The 25290-nt window shown below is 44.9% G+C and overlaps 1 protein-coding gene across 1 annotated transcript in view; it reads left to right on the forward strand.

The window, feature by feature from the left end:
• Positions 1–10744: 10744 nt before the first annotated feature.
• FBXW8 (F-box and WD repeat domain containing 8) overlaps positions 10745–25290 on the forward strand; it is a 112945-nt gene continuing 98399 nt past the window's right edge. Inside the window, exon 1 of the mRNA XM_046638852.1 lies at positions 10745–11143. Coding sequence (XP_046494808.1) covers positions 10835–11143 — 309 coding nt within the window. The 5' untranslated portion in view covers positions 10745–10834. The remainder of the gene's footprint in view (positions 11144–25290) is intronic.

The raw sequence follows: 25290 nt of genomic DNA on the forward strand, positions 1-25290 counted from the left end.
TGCCCTCGTTCTTTGTTCCTATTTTTGTCTTCCATTCTTTTTTCTGCCTTTTGTGGTTTTAATTAATTGATGTGTATGTTTCTATTTTATCTCCTTTCTTAGTAGATCAGTTATACTTTTTTTTTTTAATTTTTTTAAGCTCTTGGCTTACAGTTTGCAATATACATTTACAAATAATCCGGGTCCACTTTCAAATAACACTATACCACTTCATGGGTAGTGTTGGTACCTTATAATGACAGAATAATTCTAATTCCTCTCCCGTGTCCCTTATATCATTGCTGTAATTCATTCACTTGTATATAAGCATATATAAGCATATGTATACATACGTAAGATCTATACATAACCACACATAGTTGAATACATTGTTACTATTATTATTTTGAACAAACTGTTATCTGTTGGATCAATTAAGAATAAGAAAAATAAAAGTTTTTATTTTCCTTTCACTTACTCCTTCAATGCTCTTCCTTTCTTTATGTTGATCTGACTTTCTGATCGATGTTATTTTCCTTCTCTCTAAAGAACTTTTAACATTTCCTGCAATGTGGGTCTACTGACAAATTCTCTCAATTTTTGTTTGTCTGAGCAAGTCTTTATTTCTCCTTCACTTTTGAAGGATAATTTCGTAGTGTACAGAATTCTGGGTTGGTGGTTTTTTCTCTCAACTCTTTAGATATTCCACTCCACTCTCTTCTTGCTTACATGATTTCTGAGATGTTGGATGCAGTTCTTATCTTTGTTCCTCCAAAGGTAAGGTGTTTTTTCCTCTCTAGTTTCTTTCAGGACTTTTTTCTTTATTTTTGATTTTCTGTAGTTTGGAAATAATATGCCTAGGTATAGATTTTTGACATTTTTCTTGCTTGGAGTTCTCTAAGCTCCCTGGATCTGTGGTTTGGTGTCTGACATTAATTTAGGGGAAATTCTCAGTCATTATTGTTTCAAATATTTTTTCTGTTTCTTTCTCTCTTTTTTCTCCTTCTGGTTTTCCCATTATGCATATGATATGCCATTTGTAGTTATCCCACAGTCTTTGGATATTCTTTTCTGGTTTTGGGGTTTTGTTCCAGTCTTTGTTCTCTTTCCTTTTCAGTTTTGGTGGTTTCTACTGAGATATCCTCAAACTCAGAGATTCGTTCCTGAGCTGTGTCCAGTGCACTAATAAGCCCATTGAAAGCACTCTTCATTTCTGTTACTGTGTTTGATCTCTAGTGTTTCTTTTTGGTTCTTTCTGAGGATTTCCATCTCTCTGCTTACATTGTCCATCTTTTCTTGCATGCTGTCTACCTTATACAAGAGAACCCTTAGCATATTAATCACAGTCATTTTAAATTTCTGGTCTGATAATTCCAGCATCTCTGCCTTGTTTGTTTCTGATGCTTGCTCCATCTCTTCAAATTGTGTTTTTCTTTTGCCTTTTAGCATGCCTTGTAATTTTTCCTTGATGGCTGGACGTCATGTTCCAGGTAAAAAGAATGGCTATAGATAAGCCTTTAGTAAGATGGTGGTGAGTGTGGGGGTAAGGGAAGCATCTGCAGTCCTGTGATTAGGAAGTGAGACTTTACCTCTGGACTGTGAACTTCACAAGCGTTTCTCAGTTTTTTTCTCCCCTTAGGTGAGCCTGAGGGGCTGGTATTGGGTATTTCCCTTCCCCCAGGTCAGTTAAGTTCTGATGGTACTCCAGCAGGTTAGGCTCTGTTAACTAGTTTCCTCTGAGGGCAGGCCTTGTTAAGAAAAATGGAGTGCTCTGGTGTATTTCAAAAATGGTTCCTTTCCCTTCTCCCTGCAGGAAGTCCGAGGGGATTTTTCTCTGATATTTACTGTGAGAACTTGGTTAACTTCCTGGAGGTAAGATTCACGAAAGCGTGGGGCTCCCCCTGTGACTGGATTCCCTGGAACTTTGAACTCAGGCTTGTCCACACTAAGCCTCCAGGCGGTCGTCAGTTCCAGTGCAGGTCTCCCTATCCTGGGATTGGCTCCTGCAGCGGTTTCCACTTGTGAGTTTCTGCTCCAATAAGCCGAGACTCTGCATGCGCCTGTCTGTCCCTTCAATCCTGGGGGCAGTGGTTGTTCGGTGTCCTTGCTTCTCTTACAAATCCAAGAAGAGTTGTTGATTTTTCAGCCTCTTCAGCTTTTTACTTGTTAGGATGGAGTGGAGACTTCCAAGCTCCTTGCATGTGGAACCAGGAGTCAACCTAAGAATCAATCCAGTCTGGAGAAGGAAGAAGGCAGGAAGGCGTCTTGGAGGAGGTGACCTCTAAAATGAAACCTGGTAGGAGTTAGGCAGGTGCAAGAAAGAGGGGATGAGAGTTCCACGCAAGAGAGAGTATGATGGGGTGGATGGTTATAAGGAGCAGAGATAATTAGAGCTTAGAGACTGAGGAGGGAACGCACTGAGAGATCGGGCTACAGAGGTGGGCTAGAATCAGCCCTCTACATGGCATTGACCTTGGAGAAACCTTGTGAAAATGGACATTAACCTTCCCGACACTGACACGTCTCCAAAGAGCTCGGGCGCGTTGTAGACATTCCTGACTCCGTCCTCACAGCAGCTCCTGTGCCGCGCGTCTGCAAAGTGCTTGGAGGGAATCCTGAGCGGCGTAGGGCACTTTGAGGCTGTTAAGTGCCCATATAAATTGCAACTCATTGGCTCAAATGTTTGACTTCCTATTTTTCTTTCCATTTGTGTGTCACCTGTAATTAGAGTTCCAAAGTGCTCAGAGTGATTTTTCTATTAAAACAGAAAGGAGAGGAGACTCATCTCCCCAGCAGATTGTGAAGTGCAATGGACCAAGCGACTCTCTCTCCTGTGTGGGCACTTGTGCAGAGATTTATGGACTTACAGTGACATCCCTCTCTTCATTCTTAAAGGACTGAATTCATCTTTCTCTCTGCTGCTGTGTGGGTGTGTGTGCAGCTGTGCATATCTTTATTACTTGCAGCCTTATCAGTAACATAAATATTTACTGAGCATCTACTATGTGTGGTCACAAACCTCAGAAATGCCTTCTCTTAGCTCCATCATTCATGGACTCATTTTTTTCATTCATTTATTTATTCATTCATTCAACCAACCGACAATTACTGAGCACATCCTAGGAACCCGGCTCTGGCCAGGGGCTGAGAACACAGGATAAACAAGATAGACATGGTTCCCACCCTCAGGGAGCCTACATTCTAATAGGGGAGACACACAAAGAAGAAAGTAATAAAGAAGAAATTTACCCATTGAGGGAGGGTCAATTTCAGTGATAGAGAGAATGGCACGTGGACGCGTTACTTAGGTGAGGTGCTTATGGACGGCTTGTCTGAGGAGCTCACATTTAAGCTGAGGGCAGAGGGCTGAAGAGGGGGCGGCCACACTGAAGAGTGATGGAGGAAGAATGTTCTAGGAGGGGGGAAGTGAGTGCAGAGACCCCTGTGATGGAAAAGGGTTTAGCTTCTTCATACCACAGATCCCTTTGAACGAGAAGATGTAAAATACGCACCGAGCCCCGAGACACTGCTGGTGGGGGTGTAAGCTGGTGCCGCCAGTTTCAAAAAAACATTGTGGCAGTTCCTCAAGTGATTTTAAATATAACTAAAAATGATTTAATCCAGCAATTCCACTCCTAAGTATATACCCAAGAAAAATAAAACATCTGTCTACACAAAAACCTGTACATGAATGTTCACAGCAGCATTATTCATAATAGCCAAAAGGTGGAAACAACCCACATGGCCATCAATGGATGAACGGGTAATCAAAATGTGGTACAGTCTTGCATGGCTTAATGACCGGGATATGTTCTAAGAAATGTATCGTGGGCTGGCCGGGTGGCACAGTGGTTAAGTTTGCACGTTCCACTTCGGCAGCCCAAGGTTCACCGGTTCAGATCCCGGGTGCGGACATGGCATCGCTTGGCACACCACGCTGTGGTAGTTGTCCCACACATAAAGGAGAGGAAGATGGGCATGGATGTTAGCTCAGGGCCAGTCTTCCTCAGCAAAAAGAGGGGGATTGGCAGCCATTAGCTCAGGGCTAATCTTCCTCAAAAAAAAAAAAGAAAGAAATGCATCATTAGGTGATTTTGTCATTGTGCAAACATCATAGGTCCACTTACACAAACCTAGATGGTGTAGCCTACTACACACCTTGGCTTTATGGTACTAAGCTTAGGGGACTACCATCATATATGTGGTCTGTCATTGGCTGAAGTGTCATTATGTGGCACATAACTGTAAATTCATACAATGGAATATTATTCAGCCATACAAAGGAATGAAATACCGATATATCATACAACATGCATGAACCTTGAAAACACTATGCTAGGTGAAAGAAGCCGGTCACAAAGGACCGCATACTATGTGATTCCATTTATATGAAATCTTCAGAACAGAGAAATCTACAGAGACAGAAAGTAGAATTGTGGTTGCCTAGGGGAGGGCTGGGGTGATGGCTAAAGGGAATTGGGTTTCTTTTTGGGTGATGAAAATGTTCTAAAATGTGATGGTTACACATATCTGGGAATATCCTAAAAGCCATTGAATTGTACACCTTAAATGGATGAATTGTACAGGATGTGAATTATATCTCAATAAAACTTTTAAAAAATGTTTTTGTTTGTTATTTCAAGAACCGCGGAGGCACCTTGAGGTGTTTTAAACAGAGGAGTGTCCTGATCTGATTCGCTTTTTCAGAAGCTCTCTGGCTGTCTGATTCATTGCCAGGAGCAACAGTGGAGGTGGGAGACCAGTGAGCAGACACTCCAGGTGTGATGATGGTGCCTTTGACCTCGGCCTGCCGGATTTAGCAAATAACGATTCAGGACACCTAGTTAAATTTGAATTTCAGATAGGCAAAGAATTTTTTTTTAGTATTTCTCACATATTACACAGGACATACTTATACTAAAAAGTTACTCTTTGCTTATCTGAAATTCTAATTTTGCAGGGGCCTACTTACACTCAAGTTGTCTGTCTGGAATTCCAATTTAACTGAGCATCTGTATTTTAGCTGGCAACCCTACCTTGACTAGGATGGTGGCGGAGGAGACGGAGAGAAGGGGACAGATTCAAGATATATGGTGGTGGTAGAATTGTCAGGACTTGCTAGTGTGAGAGGAAAGGGAGAGAGAGAACCAGGCTCCTGTCTGAAACATCAGGGTAGTGGTCTCATTTGCTGAGATAGGAAAAACTTGGTTGGGGTTGCAAAGACAAAGATACTGTTGGGGTTCTTGTTGCAACCGAATCAGGGTCAAAGTCATGCTAACAGCAAGAATATCTTTACTTCACGTGAGCCCCAGCTGGGATGGCTCCAGGAAAAACTCAGGCTTGCCAGGGTATGTTGCTTCTTAAGTAGGCAGGTAAGGAATCCAGCTCTGGGAGTCTCAGAGTCCGAGCTGGAGTGAGAGCACTCGTTCTATGGACCAAAGCCACCACCTCCTCCTTCTGAGCCAGAGGTGGCTGAACAGGGCATCTCTGATGAGCATCAGGCTGGAGCTGAATTTTCAAGATAAATAAAAGGGACCCGAGGATAGAACCCATTTCTTCCTGGAGGAAGGAAACACTTTCAGAGGGAGGGGCTTTGGAACCAGGCTGGGGAGATTAAACGGGGCGCTCCATAAAAGCTGGAGGGGATTGAGGAGAGAGAAAGAGGTCGGGAGTGGTATCCATATGGGACAACCTCCTTTGGAATGACTAAGTCTGTAACTGGCAGCTGGCACCGAATTCTGTCTGTGCAGCTTTTTAAAAAAATGAAATTATTGATGGGAAAGTTCTCAAGAACAAACAAATTGTTTTTTGCTATAGTTTTTTTTAAGACCAAATTTGTTTCCCCCAGAGAATTTTATATTTTGCTGATATGAAGGCATAAAACAGCAGCAAAGGGCAATAATGCATATATGATGAACATCAAGGTCATGCTGACGTTCAAAATGGCGACTTACCTCATTCTGATGTTTTTGTTAATTTTGTAAACAATATCCTTTGAAATGATACTCATTTCCTCTGATTAGTTTTCACATTAATCTTCTGGTGTTCTTCCCACATTAGTGATCCCAAATGAGGTGTGATTCTCCACTCCTGGTCAAAAGAGCTAAGGAGGTATCTTAATGTAAGTTGAAGGGAGTTTTGTCCTAACTCATGGATTGTTCAAGAATGAATTTTGGGGTTTGAAGTCTGCTGAATGCAACTTATATTTTTAATAAAAATCACTTTTTCTTTAAAAAATGGAATTTGTTGCTAATAATTAAAAACCAAGATATTGATTTTTAGAAGATCTGGACTAAGATCCAACAGGTGGGTAGAGCAGAGTATCGGTTTCCCATTCTAGATGGGCATCCACTCTTCAGTTTGCCGTAGTCCACACCTGGCCCACTTGCCTCGTTTTTGTTTCCTGGAGCCACCTGTAGGCATTGGAGTCTGTGGTCACTGACGCCCTTCTGTAGTAGGCTGAATTATGGCCCCCAAAGACATCCAGGTCCTGATCCCTGGAATCTGTGAATGTTACCTTAGGTGATAAAAAGGTTTTTGCAGATGTGACTAAATTAAGAGTCTTGAGATGGGGAGAATATCCTGGATTATCTAGGTGAGCCCTAGGTAACCACAATCATCCTTAGATAAGAGGGAGGCAGAGGGAGAGTTGACCAAGAGACAGAGGGCAATGGGATGAGTGAAGCAAGATGCTACGCTGCTGGCTTTGAAGATGGAGGCAGGAGCCATAGACCAGCAATGCAATATAGGAGCTGAAGAAAACGAGGAAAGAGGTTCTCCTCTGGAGCCTCTGGAGGAGGCACAGCCCTGCCAACACCTTGATTTGAGCCCAGTGAAATGGAGTTTGGACCTCTGGCTTCTAGAATGTAAGAGAATAATCGTGTGTTGTTTTAAGCCACTTAATTTGTTATAGCAGCAACAGGAAACTGATAAACCTTCTGACCTTGTACGTGAGAACAAATAAATTAATAATCTCTGCTCCTGTCCCCCACCCTCACTAGTTTTTTGAGACCCACCTGACCCTGCAGGAAAGAAGTTCTTGCACGTCGGTGGTCCAGTGCGTGGCTGGTCTGAGGAGGATGAGACCATTTTTGGGGGTCCCACTGAGACCATTGCGGGGAGGATGATGGCCATTTTTCAGCCAGCTTTCAGGGGCTCCGGCAGACCTGAGCTGGGATCCCGAGGAGAATCACCACATAGCTACAACAGGCAGAGGAGACTAGTAGCATGAGAGACACTAAGACTGAATTCCCGGAGTCTCCCTCTTATGAGAGGCTTGAAGATGTCTTAATTTGGCTCAGTATCCTTCCCCGCTTCTTCTGTCTTGGGGAACTCTGCCTCCTCACTTCACAGGGTCCTGGAAATCCATTGTAACCCTCCTCCCCCCAATCAAGGGCTGGGAAGGTGACCCAAAATAGGCCGTTCAGATGATCCTCTGGGACAGTGGTTCTCAAACTGGATCTTGTAGCAGAATCACCCAGAGGGATTGCTAAAACATAGATTGGGGTCGCACCCCCTGAGTCTCTGGGCTGAGAATTTGCCTTCTTAAAAGTTCCAAGGTGATGCTAGCCCAGGGGCCACACTCTGAGAATCCCTGCTCTGGGAATGTGGATCCCAGAAGATGGAAGACAGGTAGCGAGCTCAACCAAAGCAGATAGTTCATGACTATGAAATCCCTGAATCTGATCTGATTCTGGGCATTCCGAGGGTCTGGTTCTTCCTCTTTTCTTTTAACTTGATGAGTCATCCCAAGTTCAATTCGTTTTTGCTTAAGGAAGCAAGACTTGTTGCTTGCAACCAAAGACTTTTAATGGATTGAACTTTCAAGGAACACTCTTGATATGAAAAAAGTGGGGTTCGTGGAACACCAGCCTTACAGAGCATAGGTTAGACGTAATTTCTGTCTGCCAAGACCGTATTAATGGGGATCATAGCCATCATTTATTGAAGGCCTGCTATGTGTCTGATGGATGCTAGGAGTTTTACAGACGTTTTATGAGCCTTATAGTCACTCTGAAGGGAAGATATTTTTATCTTTATTTTTCGTTTGAGGACATGGAGGCCTAGGAATTTATTATTGGGAAGATATAAAATCAACATAAATATTGTCGGTGAACGGTAGACAATACTGAGAAAAGGACAGTATTTTTCTCCTTCTTAGTATATTTCTCTTTTTTGTTTACTTTTTCTGGGTGTCTAATCGCCCCGTTAGCCTGCCTGCACTGCCCCTGTAGAAATTCTTTTAAAGGGGCAAGAGGAAACATTGATTTTGACCTTCATAATTAAGTATTTAAAAAATTTCCAGTTTGCTTTTAAATATTAGATGTTCCATATATTTTAGAGATAACAAGAAGAGCCACATTTGGCTTTTGATCTCTAAGTAGACCATCAAAACCAGTTTGACAGACCCTTGGAATTCATATGGAAAGCATCTAGAATGAAGCAGGATGTTAGCTGAATGTTTGGGGAAAAATAGCTCATTGTTTTTATTTTTACTATAAAAAGAATACTTATCGGACATTTCTTATGCCCCACATCACATCCTCTTGACTCATCTTTTACTTCAGTCATTGCTGTAGCAACTGGCTTTGTGCACAGGTAACCTGCCAGTCCCTCCTATTAGCTGCACTGAGTGTCTCTTGCTTTTTGCCCCAGGGCATCTCTGCTGCCTTAGTGTGGGATATCCATGGGAACTCATTTACTTATGCCCAACCTGGAAGTGAGAGATTACGAAAAACTCCTGACTTAAACTCTCTCTAAGGAAGGATAAGCCAGTGGATAAGTGCTCCCTTCTTCCAGTTCTTATCTCTTGGGAGGACAATCTTGAGGTGTGTTCTTCAAGACTCCTTAGAAGTTCTCAGTGGGGTGGAGTATAAGTTGCTTACAGTGGGGCCAACTCAAGAATGCTCTTTATTTTATTTTTTTGTGTGAGGAAGTTTGTCACGGAGCTAACATCTGTGCCCATCTTCCTCTACTTTGTGTGGGATGCCGCCATAGCATGGCTTGACAAACGGTGCTGTGTCCACCTGGGATCCGAACCCGCAAACCCCAGGCTGTAGAAAATTAGAATATACAGATAAAGAAGAAAAAACACTAAAATCACCCATAATCCTGACCTCTCTAGAGATTTCGTCTGTTAAGATTTGGGTGTATTTTCTTTTGAAAATGCATACACACTTTTTAAAAGACACTACCGGGATCATACTGTATCTATGGTTATGTATCCTGACTATTTTCACTTACCATATTGTGACAATCTTCATGTGACTAAATTTCCTCCAATGAAATATTTAATAGCTGCACAGCATTTCATTTATTCATTCATTATTTATAGAGCAGCTACCATGTCCCAGGCACTGTTTTGAGCACTGAAGACACAGCAATAAACAAATAGATCCAGTCTCCACCCTCAAGGAGTGGACTTCTAGTTAGGATTTTTCTTCCATTCTAATGGGGCATAACTTATTTAACCAATGCCCTGTTGTTAACTGTTTAGATTCCTTCTGATCTTCAGGACTAGAAACAATGCTTCCGTGAAGATCCTTGAGGGTATTCTTTGATCTCCTCCATGTTCCTCTCTTGGGTAAGTTCCTAGAGGTGGAATTGCTGGAAGAAAGGGGATGTGAGTAAAGGAGGGTGCTGCTATTCTCACCTAGATCCGTCTCTCTGACTTCGGAGCCTGGGCTGATAACCATGCCGGTAATATCACTGAGCTGAAAAAGATCGTGGTAACTGGAGGCTGTCAAAGGGTTCCTAGCTGGCTTAGGCATGTGGGCTGTATGATTCTAATAATTAACAGGTCAAGTGCAGAGTGTTTAAAAAAAATAAAGAATTGGAATCCCGGGTTTGCAAATTACCAGCTGTGTAATTTTGGGCTCAGTTTCTTCATCTGTAAAGTGGGGACAATAGTTATCTATTCAGCAAATATTTATTGAGTACCTACCAATTGCTAGCCGTCAAGCTAAGAATTGACAGTCCAGCAGGGAAGGAGATATGAATAAATAATCACAGAAATATAAAATTACAAACTGTGTTCTGGGCTATGATGAGAAGTATAGGATGCTGTAAAAATGAGTAACAGGGAGACTCGATCTTTTGGGGCACGGGGTTTGGGAGATTAAGTGAGGCACGAGCTGAGATATGAAAGATGTGTGAGTTAACCAGGGCCAGGTGGGGAGAAAAATTCCCTGCGGAGGGAACAGCAGGTACAAAGCATTTTGAAGACGAAATGTGATTGAAAGCCACTTTCTTTCCCACCTCACAGCTCCTGCACTTGTACTTGCTTCTGGCAATATCTCCTCTGAGATCTGATCTTCCCATCGCTGGTCCATCTCATTCAGCTCTTAGTTCAAATGACGTCTCAAAGATGCCTTCCCTGAACATCCTTCTGAAGTTAATATGTTCTGTTTTCTTCCTAACACCTACCTCTGATTCAAGCGTTCATATTCCTTTGTTGAACATCTCCCCCACCGCTTGAATGCAAACCCCAAGAAGGGAGAGATTTGGGGGGCGGGCGGGGGCAGATTTAAATGCTGAATTCTCAGCGCCGGGCAGACAGCAGTTGCTCAATGCATGCTTGCTGAGCGAAGGAACAGTGCTTGGCGCCAAGTCTGCGCTTGGCAAAAGCCACAAGGGTGCAAGAGCAGAAGCGGAGCGCGCGCTCGGGGCACGGACCCGGCCTGCTGCGCCCGGGACCGCGCGAGGGGCGCGCCGGGGGCGGGGCCGCCCAGCCGGAACCCTTGGGGTGCGGCGGCGGCGGCTTCCGGTCGCGGCGGACACTTCCCGCGGAGGGACCCTGCCGTGGCGGCGCGGACCCCAGGCTGACGCGCACGGCGGCCGAGGAGGGGCGGCGGCCATGGACGACCACAGCCTGGACGAGTTCCGCCGGCGCTGGCAGGAGGAGCTGGCGCAGGCCCAGGCGCAGAGGAAGCGGCGGCGGCCCGAGGCTGCCGAGCGGCGGCCGCGGCGGCCGGAGGTGGCCCCCGGGCGCGGCGAGCAGGCCTCGGGGTACCTGGCGCTGGCCCAGGGCCTCCTGGAGGGCGCGGGGCGGCCCCCGGCGGCGCGGGCCGCGAGGCAGGACGCGGCGAGCCGTTCCCGCTCCCCTCCGGCCCGCGAGGGCGCCGGGGGCGGCGAGCAGCTGGTGGACCAGCTCATCCGCGACCTGGTGAGTGGCCGTCGCCTCCTGCCGAGGCCCGGGCCGGCCCCCGCGCCCGGTCCAGACCCGCGAGTGAGTTGGAAAGTGACTCTGTGCCACCAGTGTAGGGGAGCAGTGAGTAGAGGTACCCACACCTACGTTTGTGCGTGCATAGAGTTTGTGCATCTCTGGAAGCCGTGGTTCCCAACTGGGGTTTGTCCCCGATCTGGCAGTGTCTGCAGACAGTTTTGGATGCCACAGCTGGGAGCGGGGGTGGTTTCTGCTAGTATCTAGTAGGTAGAGGCCAGGCATGCTTATGAACGTTCTACAACGCACGGGACAGCACCCACCAAAAATTATCTGGCCCGAAATGTCAGTAAGTGTGAGACGGAGAAATCCTGCTCCAGGAAGATCCCTGAACTTTTAACGAGGTTGCCTTTGGGGTGGAGAACCCAGAGCATGGGTAAGAAGGAATTTTAACTTTTCTCTATATACTGTTGGGACTATTCAGGTTTTTCTAACTGTCCCATGTATTGCTTCAAAAACAAAGCAGAAAAAAAGGGAATCTTTTGGGCGCTGTCATTAGCATGGAGGGTCTTAGCGTTTTCTGGGGCATGGGTCCCTTCCAGAATCTGGAGGAAGACAGGGACCCTCTGTCAAAAAAAAAAAAAGCTCCCGTGACAGAGTTAGGACAATCAAGATCCCCCAAAACATGTCCATGGTTAAAGAGTTAGGACAAGACAGCAGGTTTTTTTGTTTTTGTTTTTGTTTTTTTGAGGAAGATTAGCCCTGAGCTAACATCTGCTGTCAATCCTCCTCTTTTTGCTGAGGAAGAGTGGCCCTGAGCTAACATCCATGCCCATCTTCCTCCACTTTACGTGTGGGATGCCTACCACAGCATGGCTTGACAAGCGGTGCCATGTCTGCACCTGGGATTTGAACCAGCGAACCATGGGGCCACCGAAGCAGAAGGTGCGAACTTAACCACTAGCCACCGGCCAGCCCAAGACAGCGGGTTTTAGGGGTTTGATTTAAATTAGGCTCATAGGAGGCTACTACAGCTTCCCGATTGGGAGTAATTTTATAATCTGTATTCTGTATCAAAAGTTGTTTCAATAGGTGATGGCTTAATATTTAAAGTAATATGTAGTTATATTCAAATAACAATAGCTATATGAGTTTTCACCAAGTGTCTGGTCCTGTGCTCTGCCTTATCTTTAAGGTTAGAGATAACTTTTTTGTGTGTGTATCATAAACATTGTCTCTCTCTTTTTTTTTTAAGGATTGGCACCTGAGCTAACATCTCTTGCCAATCTTATTTTTCCTTCTTCTTCTTATCCTCCCCAAAGCCCCCCAGTACATAGTTGTATATTCTAGTTGTAGGTCCTTCTGGCTCTGCGTTATGGGACGCCGCCTCAGTATGGCCCGACGAGTGGTGCCTTGTCAGCGCCCAGGATCTGAACCATGAAACCTGGGGCTGCCGAAACAGAGCGAACTTAACCACATGGCCATGGGGCCGGCCCCATAAACATTCTCATTTAATGTGACAATTCTTATACATATGAAAATTCATGCTGGCATCACGCCTACTTCTGTAAAAAGTGGGTCATCACTGAAGAAGTCTGACACATGTAAAAATCTTTCAATGCCTTGGCAAGGTGGCTTAGCACCTGATAAGTTGCTCAGGCCACTTCAGATCCATGCAGAAATTACTCCCATGGAAGTAGATTTGTAGGCTAAGGCAAGAGCAGCTTATGGGGTAGAGACAAACAGGAAAGTGGATTATTAGGACAAAGGCACATTTGGGGCCTCACAGCAGAAATCCTCCCCACTGAGTGTAGCAATGTCCCCAGGCTTCACAACAATCCTGGGAGGTATTGTTAGTTTCCTTTTACAAGTGGAGGAGCTCAGAGGTTTTGTGTAATTGGCCCAGGGATACCCAGCTGATAAATTCTGGGGATTGGGTTTGGATCCAGGTCTGTGGGACTTGAAATTTCACCAGATAGGAGTTTTGCAAACTTGACCTGATGTAAGAATCTCCTTAGGGCTTGTTAAAATACAGGTTCTGGCCCCTTCCCCAGGCCTGCTGAATCTCTCCAGAGGAGAGGCCCAGAAACCTGGTGAGTGGGGTGATCAGGCAAGTTTGAGAGGTTGCTCTGCCGTAGAGCTTCCTTTGGTTTGAGTTCCTGGTTCTCAAGGCTTTCCAGCGCTAACACTCGTGAGGGGTAGGCACTGATACCAAAAATAGTGGATCCCTAAATGAAGTATTGTAAAAATGGGAGGGGCCTGCCTACTGCAGGATCCAGAGGTTCATATGCTTCATGTGTCCTTGGAATCTAAGCTTCCTATGTCATTAGAAAAAGCCGGCCCTAGATGTGTGCCCGTGATCTCTCTGCCCCCGTCAGAATGACCACATCAGCTCCTGCCCGGCTCTGCGCTGCTGTGAGCGGCGTCCCACCTTTGGGGCTCCTCTAATTCTCTTTCGCACTTTGCAGTCATCAGTAACACTGCTGTAAGTAGAGTAGTAATTCAGTGCATGCTTGCTTTCTCCTTGCTACTGTCTTAAAGGTTTAGAGCTGTTGTCTTCGTCAGTTCTCCCAACGGCCTTCTCCGGTGGCCATGATTAGCTCCCTTTGGCAGATGAGAATTAGGAAAGTAATTGATGTGTAAGGGGCAGTAAACCCACCCAGTATCTTAAGTTTAAGATAAGTATCTTAAGTCATCTTAAGAGAAACGATGTTAATTTTTGTAGAAACGGCTTGGATTCCTGTCAGTGGTTGTAAGCCCCAAAGGCCACAGGCGGGTCGTGTAAATGAGTGAAGTAGGCTAGGTGTTGCTCACTCAGTCCTTTTTTTCCCAGTTCATCAGGTGTTTTATTATGCAGCTTTTGCAAATTCCAACCATACTTCTGTAATAATTTCTTTCATAATGGCTATCATTCTTCCTGTCACATTAAATATTAGACATGACAGAGATTGTCTTGATGATAACCCTAAAGAAAAATACTTAACCATTTTTCTTGAAATATGGCCGTCCTCTTGGTCTTGTTTTTCCACTCTTTAAAATCAAACTCTGTATTGAAGTGTACAAATCATAAATATACAGTTCAAAGAATTTTCAAGAGTGTACATGTCCGTGTACACAGCACCCAGATTACAGAAGAGCATTACCGGCTTGTCAGAATCCCCATGCGTTCTCTTTCACCCAGGGGTAACCACTCACCTGACTTCTGACAACTATTTTAGTTTTGTCTGTTTTTTTTTTTGTTTTTTGTTTTTGAGGAAGATTAGCCCTGAGCTAACTACTGCCAAACCTCCTCTTTTTTTTTTTGTGGAGGAAGACTGGCCCTGAGCTAACATCCATGCCCATCTTCCTCTATTTTATATGTGGGACACCTACCACAGCATGGCGTGCCAAGCGGTGCCATATCTGCACCCAGGTCCGAACCAGCGAACCCTGGCCACTGAAGCAGAACATGCGCACTTAACCACTGCGCCACCGGGACGGCCCCTAGTTTTGTCTGTTTTTGAACTGTGTAAGTAGAATCATACAGCATGTACTCTTTTGTGTCTGGGTTCTTGTGCATAGCATTATGCATGAGATTGATCCCTATGAATAGGCCACATTTTATTTATTCTACTGTTGATGGGTATTATTGATAACTAGTTTGTTAATAGCCAGTTTGGGACTATCAGGAACAGTGCTGCTGTGAACATTTTGTATCTGTCTTGGAACAGGTTTACTCATTTTTCTGGGTGTACACCTAGTTGTGGAATTGCTGGGTTATAAGGTATGCGTATGTTCAGCCTTACAGGTCTTGACAAATAGTTTTCCAAAGTGGTTGTACTGGTTTTCTCATTTATGATAGTAACTAGAGTATGTGGAATACAGAATTTCACTTTCTTCTTTGCCATAAATATAATAACACCAACTAAGATGACATTTGGCAACTGAACTTGACCCCAGCATGGGTGAGATGATAGTGACAAACTGGGAAATTCATGCTGTGCTGGACTAAAAGTGGGAGCTACCGTCTAAGTCAACTGGTTCTTGTTGGAATGTTGTCCTAGTGTTGCAGAGACTTTAGATTTTTGTTTTTAAACTGGGACTATGTATTTTCATATGGACTCTGTCAGTTCTTGCTGCATAAAAAACACCCAAAACTTTGGCTTAAAACAACTCTATTGGGGCCAGCCTGGTGGCATAGTGGTTAAGTTTGCACACTCTGCTTTGGCAGCCTGGAGTTCACCGATTTGGATCCTGGGCTCGGGCCTAAGCACCACTTGTCGAGCCATGCTGTGGCAGGCGTCCCACATAGAAAGTAGAGGAAGATGGGCGTGGATGTCAGCTTAGGGTCAGTCTTCCTCAGCAAAAAGAGGAGGATTGGTGGCAGATGTTAGCTCAGAGCCAATCTTCCTCAAAAAAACTCCCAACACTTTATTTAGCTCACCGTTTTCCAGAGTGGCGGCTTGGACTGCGCATATGTGGGCTTACTCGTGTCTGAGGTTAGCTGCTGGTCAGAAGCTCTGTTCCTGGGGACTGGCTAGTTGTGTTTGTGTGCATCTGGCTTATGTGTGTCTCGTCATCCAGCGGGTTAGCCCTGGGTGAGTCTTCCCAGAGTTATGAGAGGAGCAAGAGGGCAAGCCCCAATACTTTTGAAGTCTCTGTCTAGGTCATGTTGGTTATTGTCACATTGGCCAAAGCAAGCCATGTGGCCAAGCCCAGATTCGGTGTGGAGTTACCTGAATGCCTGGATATGGGAAGGCACGAACGAAATTGGGGCCTTTTATACAGTAAACTACTACACAAACTCTTCCCATTTTTAATTGTTGGTAACTGATACAAAAAAGTTACATTTTAACTAACACTGCAGGTTAAAGAAAAACTGCCTGGGGGTGGATCTGCCTTGGGTCGTGAGTTTGTGATCTTTGTCTTATGTCCAAGAGGATCCAAGACTCCTTGCTTGATCCTTGGATAACTCCTGAAAAATAAGATTTAGTTCCCTTTGGGACACCCCAGAAATTGACAGGCTGATCCAGTTGATATGAAAGGGAAAATAAAAATGTGGTACGACCTCCCAACATCCCCACCCTTTTTTTCCAACCTTTGGTGCGCTCTGGTAGACCAGTGCATCCTGTTGTGGTTTTGGGGTGGTGTCTCTCACTTCAGAGTCTTCAGTGTCATCACTAGAGTGAGAACAACTCGTAAGTCAGCAGTCAAGAGTTAGGTGCCTTTTGATGGGTAGGTGCGCAGCACTGCGTCGGAGTGTCGTGTGGCTGGGTACTACAGGCCAGGCCTTTGATGGACACGCACAGCTGAAATGGAAGCTTAGAAATGACTCCTCTTGAGCCTCGTCTTCTTATGAAGCTTTTATAATGGCACTTAGAAGCCATTTGTTTTTAGGTGGTAAGTTGGGAATGCCTACTGTCTTCCGGGTATACGGGTAAGCTAGTGAAAGAAATGATACATCCCTGGTCAGAATTTCATAAGCAGAGGCATTTTCTCTTTCTTTCTTCTGTCTTCCATGTCCCTCTCTCCATAAACTCAGGCCTCTCAGAGGTAGTGGAGACACTTAGGTATAAGCACAAGTATGCTCGTTTCTTTCTTTCTTCACTGTGGTGGTTGTGATGTCCAGTTGCTTGGTCCCATTTTTATGTAGGTGATGTATCAGGACTTTGGGTTGCAAGCACCCAACTCAAATTGGCCTAAAACCCCAAACTGGAATCTCTTGATTCATATAACAGCATTCCAGGAGGTAGTGTTTGTTCCAGGGGCTTAGATGATGTAACAAGAAATCTCTCTATCTCTTGGTCCTGCTTTCCTTTGCTGGCTTTATTCACAGGCAGGCTCAGTCTCTCTGGGGTAAAATGGCTACCAGCAACTCCAGTCTTCCATTCGATCAGCTTAGCAACCCAGGGGAAAGAAAGCATCTGTTTTCTGTAGCAAAAGTCATGAACGTAAATTCCCATTGGTCCACTCTGGGTCATGTGTCCATCCTTGAGCCACGCCCTGACTCAAACTGGCCAGGCTTGTATCGTGGGGTCAGCCCCACTAAACCATGTTGACAGAGTGGGCGTGGGGTGGTTTCCTAAAAGAAAATAAGAGGCGGGGCTGGCCCAGTGGCGCAGAGGTTAAGTGTGCACGTTCTGCTTCGGGGTTCACCAGTTCGGATCCCGGGTACGGACATGGCACTGCTTGGCACGCCATACTGTGGTAGGCATCCCACATATAAAGTAGAGGAAGATGGGGCATGGATGTTAGCTCAGGGCCACTCTTCCTCAGAAAAAGAGGAGGATTGGCAGCAGATGTTAGCTCAGGGCTGATCTTTCTCAAAAAAAAAAAAAAAAGAAAGAAAAAAAGAAAAGAACGGGCAGTGGATGTTGGGCAAGAAACAAGAGGAATGGCAGATGTCCACTTTAGGTGGTGAGTGTTTGAAGCAGCACTGACGATGGGAATGTGTGTGTTTTGTATCCCTCCAACATGTATTTATTGATCAGCTGAGTGCTAGGGAATCAGCAGTAAACAGAATAGATACTTCCTGACCTCAGAAGCCTACAGTCTTGCTTCTTTTAATTAAAAGAATGACATTAATGGGACCAGAATAGCCCTGGAATGAGTCCAGGCTCTGGAGTCAGGCAGACTGGAGTTCAGATTCAGGCTCTGCTGCTGACTAGCTGTTTGTCCTTGGGCAAGTTAACTTAGTCTGCCTTCCTTGTTGATGAGCATGATGCTGGTACCTATCTTGTGAGGGGGCAATGAAATAAGGCATGGAACATTCTTAGCACCGAGCCTGGTGTACAGTAAGCAGCCAGTGAATTTAAAGTAGTGCTAGTATGATCATTAGTATCACAGAAGATTCATTCTACTATCTCACTTGCTCTTTGCTGAGACTTACTGCTGAAAAGCCCCTTGCCTCCCCACCTCTTGGATCGGGCATCCCTGGAGGGCAGAGTGTTGGCTTACTCCTGTGCCCGCTCGTGCAGGACTCAGTGCAGTACCGAGTCTCTGTTTGTTGAGTTGGAATAACATGGGCACAATTGCTCCTTCCAACAACAGCCTTATGAAGAACCCTTGTGAATATTCAAAGCATTCTTCACATTAAGATTTGGGTTTTCAGGCCTGATAAAAGTCTTAATACTGCTGGCCAATATCTGTTGCTCCCTGTGTCAGTATTTAATTTGTCAGAGCCTACATCTTTGTTGTCAACAGGATCAATTTGATGGCTTAACTTCTGTTTTTAAGTTAGAAAAACGTAAGAAAACTTGCTGACATGAAATGAGAAGACGGACAAGTCAGATGTGAGCTCATGAACTGGCTTACCTGGAATACCTTCCCTTCCTCTTTGCCTTCCTTTTAGGGCTCAACGTGAATTCTGTCTCCTGTGTTAACTCTTCCCTGATCCCTCCAGCCCAGAGTTCTCTTAGACTTAGATTCTGGGCAAGAGGGAGATAAACAGTGACCAAATAGTTGTCAGGTCGTAAATGCTCTGGAGAAAACATTAAGCAGGTGGGAGGGATAGAGTGTGTGCATGCTGGGGGAAGGGCTGTCGTCTTAAATAGTGCTGTTCAAGAAGGCCTTCCTGGGAGGGCCACACTTCGTGGAAGGAGGTGAGGGAGCAAGCAAGCCGAGATCTGGGAAGGGGATTCTAGGCAGACAGCAGTGGGTGTGGAGGTTCTGTGGTGGCCAGGGCCAGCTGGCCTCATGGGCCTGTGTGACCTGTGTGGTCACACAGGGCCCCAGGCTCAGAAGGGCCGTGTGCTTGGTTTCGTGCTCTGTTGTTGCTGTCTTGAAATTCTTAATCATTTTTGAACAAGGGGCCCCACGTTTTTGTTTTACACTGGACTCCACAAATTATATAGTTGATCCTGATTGTAGGAATGTGCTTGGAGCGGTTGAGGCCCTTGATGTGAAACCCTTTATATATTCTTTCCACAAAGGAGTCCATAGCCACACAGACCCCTCTGGGGCGCAAGCTTCTGACAAGGGAGCTCCCCTCCCCCTGACTTCTTTCTGGGTCCTAAAGTTCTGGTCCCTGTTTAGATGAAAAGGCAGCTTTGGAAGCAGAGGTCCAGTGTCTTCCTCATACTGACTCCCTTCACTGCGTCACCACCCTCCTGGGATTGCCCCAGTGCTCGCTCCCACAGTCCTTAGCTTGGCTTTTTCTGTCTCCATGCCTTGCTAGAGTGCCCAGGGTCCTGAGTAAGAATGGTTCTTGAAGTTGGAAAGCGCATAAAAAAAGATAAATCCCATGGACATTTATTGTGCATCTGCTGTGTACAAGACACCGTGCTGGTTAGATATTGTAGTGTTCTGGTTGGGTTATATCATCCACACATGCAATCCGCAAAAATTTATTGAATACCTTTTGCTCTTCCTCATAGCCAGGCTTGGGGATTAGGTCCAATGGTAGGAGAGACATTGGCTTTGTGTGGACTGCTTGGGAGCTTAACCACTCTTCTAGCGTGGTTGCTTTGGAGACGTGGCTTTCCAGTTCTAATAGCTCACTTACTAATGAACTTTGGAATGCCTTAAGGGACTATCCAGACTGCCTTTTGTAGTCTCCGCTTTTCATTCCATTTTACGTGTTGATGACTTATCTCTCTAAAAGATTTGATCTCTCATACACTTGCTACCAGCACCTCTCCTGCCTCCAGCACCTGGCATGGCGCTGAAGTCAGATAGTGTTTTGAGCATAAAATACCTTATTTTAAAAATGTATGCTTTTCTTTGTGAAAATGTCATATGCTCATTGTAAAATATTTAGGAAATTCAGAAGACAATGAAGAAAACAAAAATCTCTCGTAATGTTATTGCTCAGAGGCTACTGTTAACATTTTAGTGTACTTCTGTTTTTTCTTTGTGTAAATAAGAACATGTATTTTGAGACAAATTTGGGATTATAAATGGATGCCTATATATCTTGTCAGTGTTTCCATTTTTTTCCCCAGTCAACCAGTTTTTTTCCTAAAGAAAACGCAGGTGAAACGGGAACTCCTCCGTCCCTCCTGATTGAGATTGTGTGGGTCTACCCTACTCTGCTGCGGTACGTGGAAAGTTGAGATAAAGGCCTTTAGAAAACAGTCTCCTTTCAGTCACAGGTTTAGCAGAAATGTTGTTACATATCTATTGTTTGAACTCGGGGGCTTGTCTCAGTTTCTTAAAACACCACCTAGAGAGATCTTCACTGTTTGGTTTGCCCTGGAAATATATGTTGGGAACAAACCTCAAGTCAGATTCTTCACTTTTCGCTGCTTTGGCTCTTAGTAATTACCCCTTCTTCTACTAAACAAGAGAAGAAAGATTAAATTTCTAACAGTTAGGCACAAAACCAGTCCATTTACAGAATTAGTCTTACATTAGCACATAGGAGTACCAATCAGCCTCCCTGGGGTGGATCTGTTTGCAATTTCTCTTAGCATTTTTGGAGGAAGTCCAGTAGACTTTGGGAAAATCTAGTATTCACTGACTTTGAATTAACAAAGTAACATGACTCCTTTGTGGTTGGGTTTTTTTGGCTTGATTGAGAAAGGATTGATTTTTGTATCTGTGTAATTTACGGTTGTGGCTCTCAACTTTTAGTGTGCGTGAGGATCCCTGAGGGAGAGGCGCTTGAGCCCTGCCCCCCAGAAATTTGGGGTGACAGGTCTGAGTGAGACCCTGGACGTTTGGATTAAAAAAAAAAAACTACACAGATGATTTTGATGTGTAACACAGGACGAGAGTCATCAATAGGGGTAGAGAATCAATATCTGAGCCATTGAAGAATTAAAAGCCAGGTTGTATGTTATCAAAAAGATGTTTTTCCATCAATTTAAAGGAATGTTAATATTTTGAATTTATTGGTCTTCTGTATGGTCTTCTGTAGCATAAATTTGGCCATTCTCACATTGCCTTGGCTATTAAATTGATGCAAAATTATTCTCTCTAAACATTGTAGTCGTATTGACATTTTTATAGTGTGACCGCATTTCCCTGTATTAATATTTCCAGTGTCTTTAATCTCTTTCTTCCTTCCTTCAGAATCCCTTTGTTTCTGAAATGCTGGCTTGTCCACGTCCATGTGTTTAAGTCAGTACAGATAGAGAGTTGGTTAATGGGGCCTGTAACTTTTTGGATGGCTCTGTGCTTCAAAAGAGCCTAGGTGGAAGTCTGATCATACCTTTTACGTTACAAGGTATTTTTCTGCACACTAGTGGCTAGCAGTATTTTTTACTTATATTTATGAACTGTGGGAAGTATTAAGTGAGAGTGTTTAAGACATTCTGGTGCTATTAGGGTATATAGCTTCTATCTAAGGTGTGGCTCCATGTTATCCTTGTTGAATCATGCACACCTAGGAAAGAATTGCGTTTTTACCCACAGGGTCAAACGTGCTCATAACTCTTCAATCTTTTATAAGGTGATATGTTACAAGTGATGGCTTACTAATAATAACAAAGTGAAGTTTATGAATGATTTACTTAACGTTGAAGCTGCTGCAGTGTTTGTCTGTCTGTCTGTCTTGGGTATAATAGCATCACTCTAACTTCCTGCACTCATTTTGCCTCCTTGAGTAGAAGAACGGGAGTAGGTTACCTAGACTGATGCCTCTGGGGTTGTACATAAGAACCCTTGGGAATGTGTTGAAAATGGGGCTATCATGGATCGTGTCTGTTGCTTTGGAAAAATTGAATTTTCCGTGAAGCGGACTCTGAGATGGAGATTTGCATGCAGGTGGTTTAGCGGATTAGCCTTTCCGAGAGGTCCCGAATTGAGGCAAGGAAGCCAGGCCCTTACACTCAGCTGTTGACTAGTTGTTGAATGGACACCGTCCTCCAGGAGGGGATGTAACCTTGGATGAGGCAGCTCGTTTGGTCAAGGGCAGTGCCTAGGAAGGGACTCAGCTGTGAGCCAACGCCAGGCAGCATTCTGGGCATCTGGAGGAATGAGTATGGTGGACCCGGAGGGCGAATCTGAGTGACCCACTGCAGCATCCACTGCAGGAGCCAGTGATTGAATGTCTTGCCAAAAAGATTCCAAGTGTGCACACGAAACTTCAGCATTTGGTCTCCTCACCTGTGGGGTCTATATATTCCTTAAGATGTGGGCCTGCCTTTAGTATGTTGGTTGTGCAACAGAGAGGATCGTTCACGTGGAAGTCTAGGACTTGATCTGTTTGGGATTGATCATCATTTTGGAGTTTAGATGTAATTGTTTTTTTTTTTGTTTTTTGAGGAAGATTAGCCCTGAGCTAACATCTGCCGCCAATCCTCCTCTTTGTACTGAGGAAGATTGGCCCTGAGCTAACATCCGTGCCCCCTTCCTCTCCTTTATATGTGGGACGCCGGCTACAGCGTGGCTTGACAGGCAGTGTGTAGGTGCACATCTGGGATCTGAATGGCGAACCCTGAGCCGCTGAAGCAGAATGCGTAAACTTAACTGCTGTGCCACCGGGCTGGCCCCTAGATGTAATTCTGAGAGAACAGTGACTTTGAAAAATGTTTGGCTTTGTAATGTTGGTGTTTACATAGTTATAATTCAGTGCTTTGAAACAGTTGTTGCCCTCCAGAACTTATAAATGACTAAGAACCATCACAACTGATGGATCAATAGTGAGACCTGATTGTTGTTGGTATGGGGGCCGCTACACCCTTGACAGGTCGTTTGCACCCTGGTGGCTGCTCCTTTTCATCCACTGTGCATTAGAACAAATCCTTCTTTAGTTATTACTGTGGTGTAACTTAAAATTGACGATTCTGTTTTACAAGTCCTCTGGGAAAAGACCTGTTGTATGGAAACTGTCAGTGTTCAGACTCCTGAATAGCTTAGCCTTTGCTGGACCATCCTTTTTCGCTGTCATCGAGTATCATCTGTGTGTGGTATGAAACGGGGAGATGACCTTCTGTGTAAACAACAAGCTGGTATAGGAGTAACATGGAATGTGGACCTCGTCACCAAGTATTTATTGAAGGAAAAAGGAGCTGGAGTACCACTCAAGGAAAGAAAATAGCAGTATTAACAATCGATTCTTGCATACCTCCCCCTTTCCGTGTATTATTTCATGTTATTTTTAATAACCTACCTATTTATAGGCTAGTTGTGTCTGTTTTACAGATGAGGAAGCCGGGGCTCAGGTGCATGTAGCCTGGTCTCGTGGCTAGTCAAGTGGCAGAACCAGGGGCTTCAGTTTAAGCTTTGCTCTGAACCTGGATGCTGTGCTGCATCCCAGAGACCATGGCGTTGGGATCAAGGAGGCTGGTGGCAGGTCGGGAGATGCTGAGGTAGAGGCACTGTTCTTGAGGATGAGGGTGGAGGATTGGCCAGCTGAGTAGGCAAAGGGGCGAAGGCTCCTGCCGCTGGGAGTGTGACTTTTCCACATCAGAATAACTAAAAGCAAAGCTGATTTCTCTTGCCTCATCACTCTAGTGTCAAGTCCAGGCACCAGGGTGTAGAGAGTCCTGAAGGGACCGATTGAAGACAGCAGTGCCTGGCCCGCCTCTAACGGTGAAGCTCAGTGAGGGTCCACCATGTGTGCGTGCAGGCTTTGCTTTGCCTTTATTCTGCTCACATGAGGATAAGGAGCATTTTTCTCTTGTTCCTTTACCTTGTAGGTAAAGTAGGCTTCTCCACCTTACCAGTCAAATAATCCAAAAGAGAAAACAGAAGTCCGGGGTTGCAAAGGATAGTCTTGTGTTGTGTGTGGCTTTCCTCCACGGCGGGCGACTCCCTGCTGGCTTGTGTTGAGAAGTCTCGAGTTGTGTCTGGGCCGAGAGAGAAACCGATGCCTCTTTTTCTTGATGAGTGAAGCCAGTTAGTTCTAGGAGGGGGCCTAACCTGGGATTAGCCTAGTGACTTTCCATTGTTTTTTTAGGCGAGGACCCATTTGTTTTCCAATTACACTTGCAGATTTTTTCCTGTTTTTTTTCTGTATAGCCAACATTTCGCTTTTGATTTAACATTCTGTTCCCTCTTTGCCCGTGGAGAGCTGTCAACTCTTACTCTGTTCCTCTAGAGATCCTTTTTGGCCCTCTTACTTAGCCTTGCACTCTTTTTGCAGTTGAATACATTTCCTTCTTATGCCCTGGGTTATCTTTTAGCCCTGAGACTCCTAGATGAATGGAAACATGATTCCAGAAAAATCTTTACCCTGAATCTTGGTAGGGTTTCAGTCAGTGCTCACACTCCCTTAAAAATTCTGATGCTATTTTCGATTTTGAGACTGCAGCCTTGCAGTATATGACTGTTGTATTTGAGTGGTGAATTAATACTTTGCTTGCAACCACTAAGTCACTGATGTCAGCCAAAGCTTATAAATGAATTTTTTAAGCAAGTTCTGTTGGGACAAAGAGCGCTGCCTTCCCCAGCTTTGCAGAAGCACACACCAAAGTGAACCTGGCAGGTGGATTTGGGAACAGGCAGAGGGGTCCATATGCACGCTTGGCTTTTTTTCTGTTTCACACTCGTATTTCTTTGTGCTACCTGGATCGTCATGACAGCCTTATCTCTCAAGTAAAGCCTGTTACCTCATCCCTAATTGCTTCTCCAAAGGCAGGCAAGCTCTGATTTCTCTGCGTTAATAAATGACACCGAAGAAGAACTGCTTTGTCTGCATTGGCTCGCTCAGGTTAACCGATGTAAGCCCTGAGTGCATTAGGAAACCTGTGCTACTCCAGCGGCCAAGGGGAGATGTCTTCACCTCACTCACGAGCAGCATTTTATTTGTTTACTTTTTGCTCATAGTCACAGCCCTATTCTCCTTTTTCTGATGAAAACACTTTAGTGACCTCGGTCAGCATTTCTCTGGCTGTGGGTACTCACTTCCCACCAGGTTGGGGGGTAGGAGCAGTTGTCCCGGGGGGACCAGTGGCCTCCCTGATTTCAAGGCTTACTTTCTTGGCTACCTGCTGCTCAGCTTTTCTTAGAAGCCAAGAGACTTCCCACAAGCCTTTGCACTGAATCCTGTGGGCGTACCCCAGGTTGTCACATGACACCCTTGCTTCTCCTTTTTCATGCATTATGAGAAGTGGTCTTGTTTATTTTATAAGTGGATGTGAGGAGGGTAGAGGATGTGGGGTTGGAGAATTGAGAGTGGCTGTCAAGTTCTGAGTTAGTTCTGACTGTGCTCCGCAAAAAGTGAGAACGCTTTGCTCCTCCTGGGAAAAAGCGTCATCCCTCTTGTCATCACCTAAGGATATCTC

The sequence above is a fragment of the Equus quagga genome, chromosome 15 (genome assembly GCF_021613505.1).
Source record: "Equus quagga isolate Etosha38 chromosome 15, UCLA_HA_Equagga_1.0, whole genome shotgun sequence".
NCBI lineage: Eukaryota > Metazoa > Chordata > Mammalia > Perissodactyla > Equidae > Equus > Equus quagga.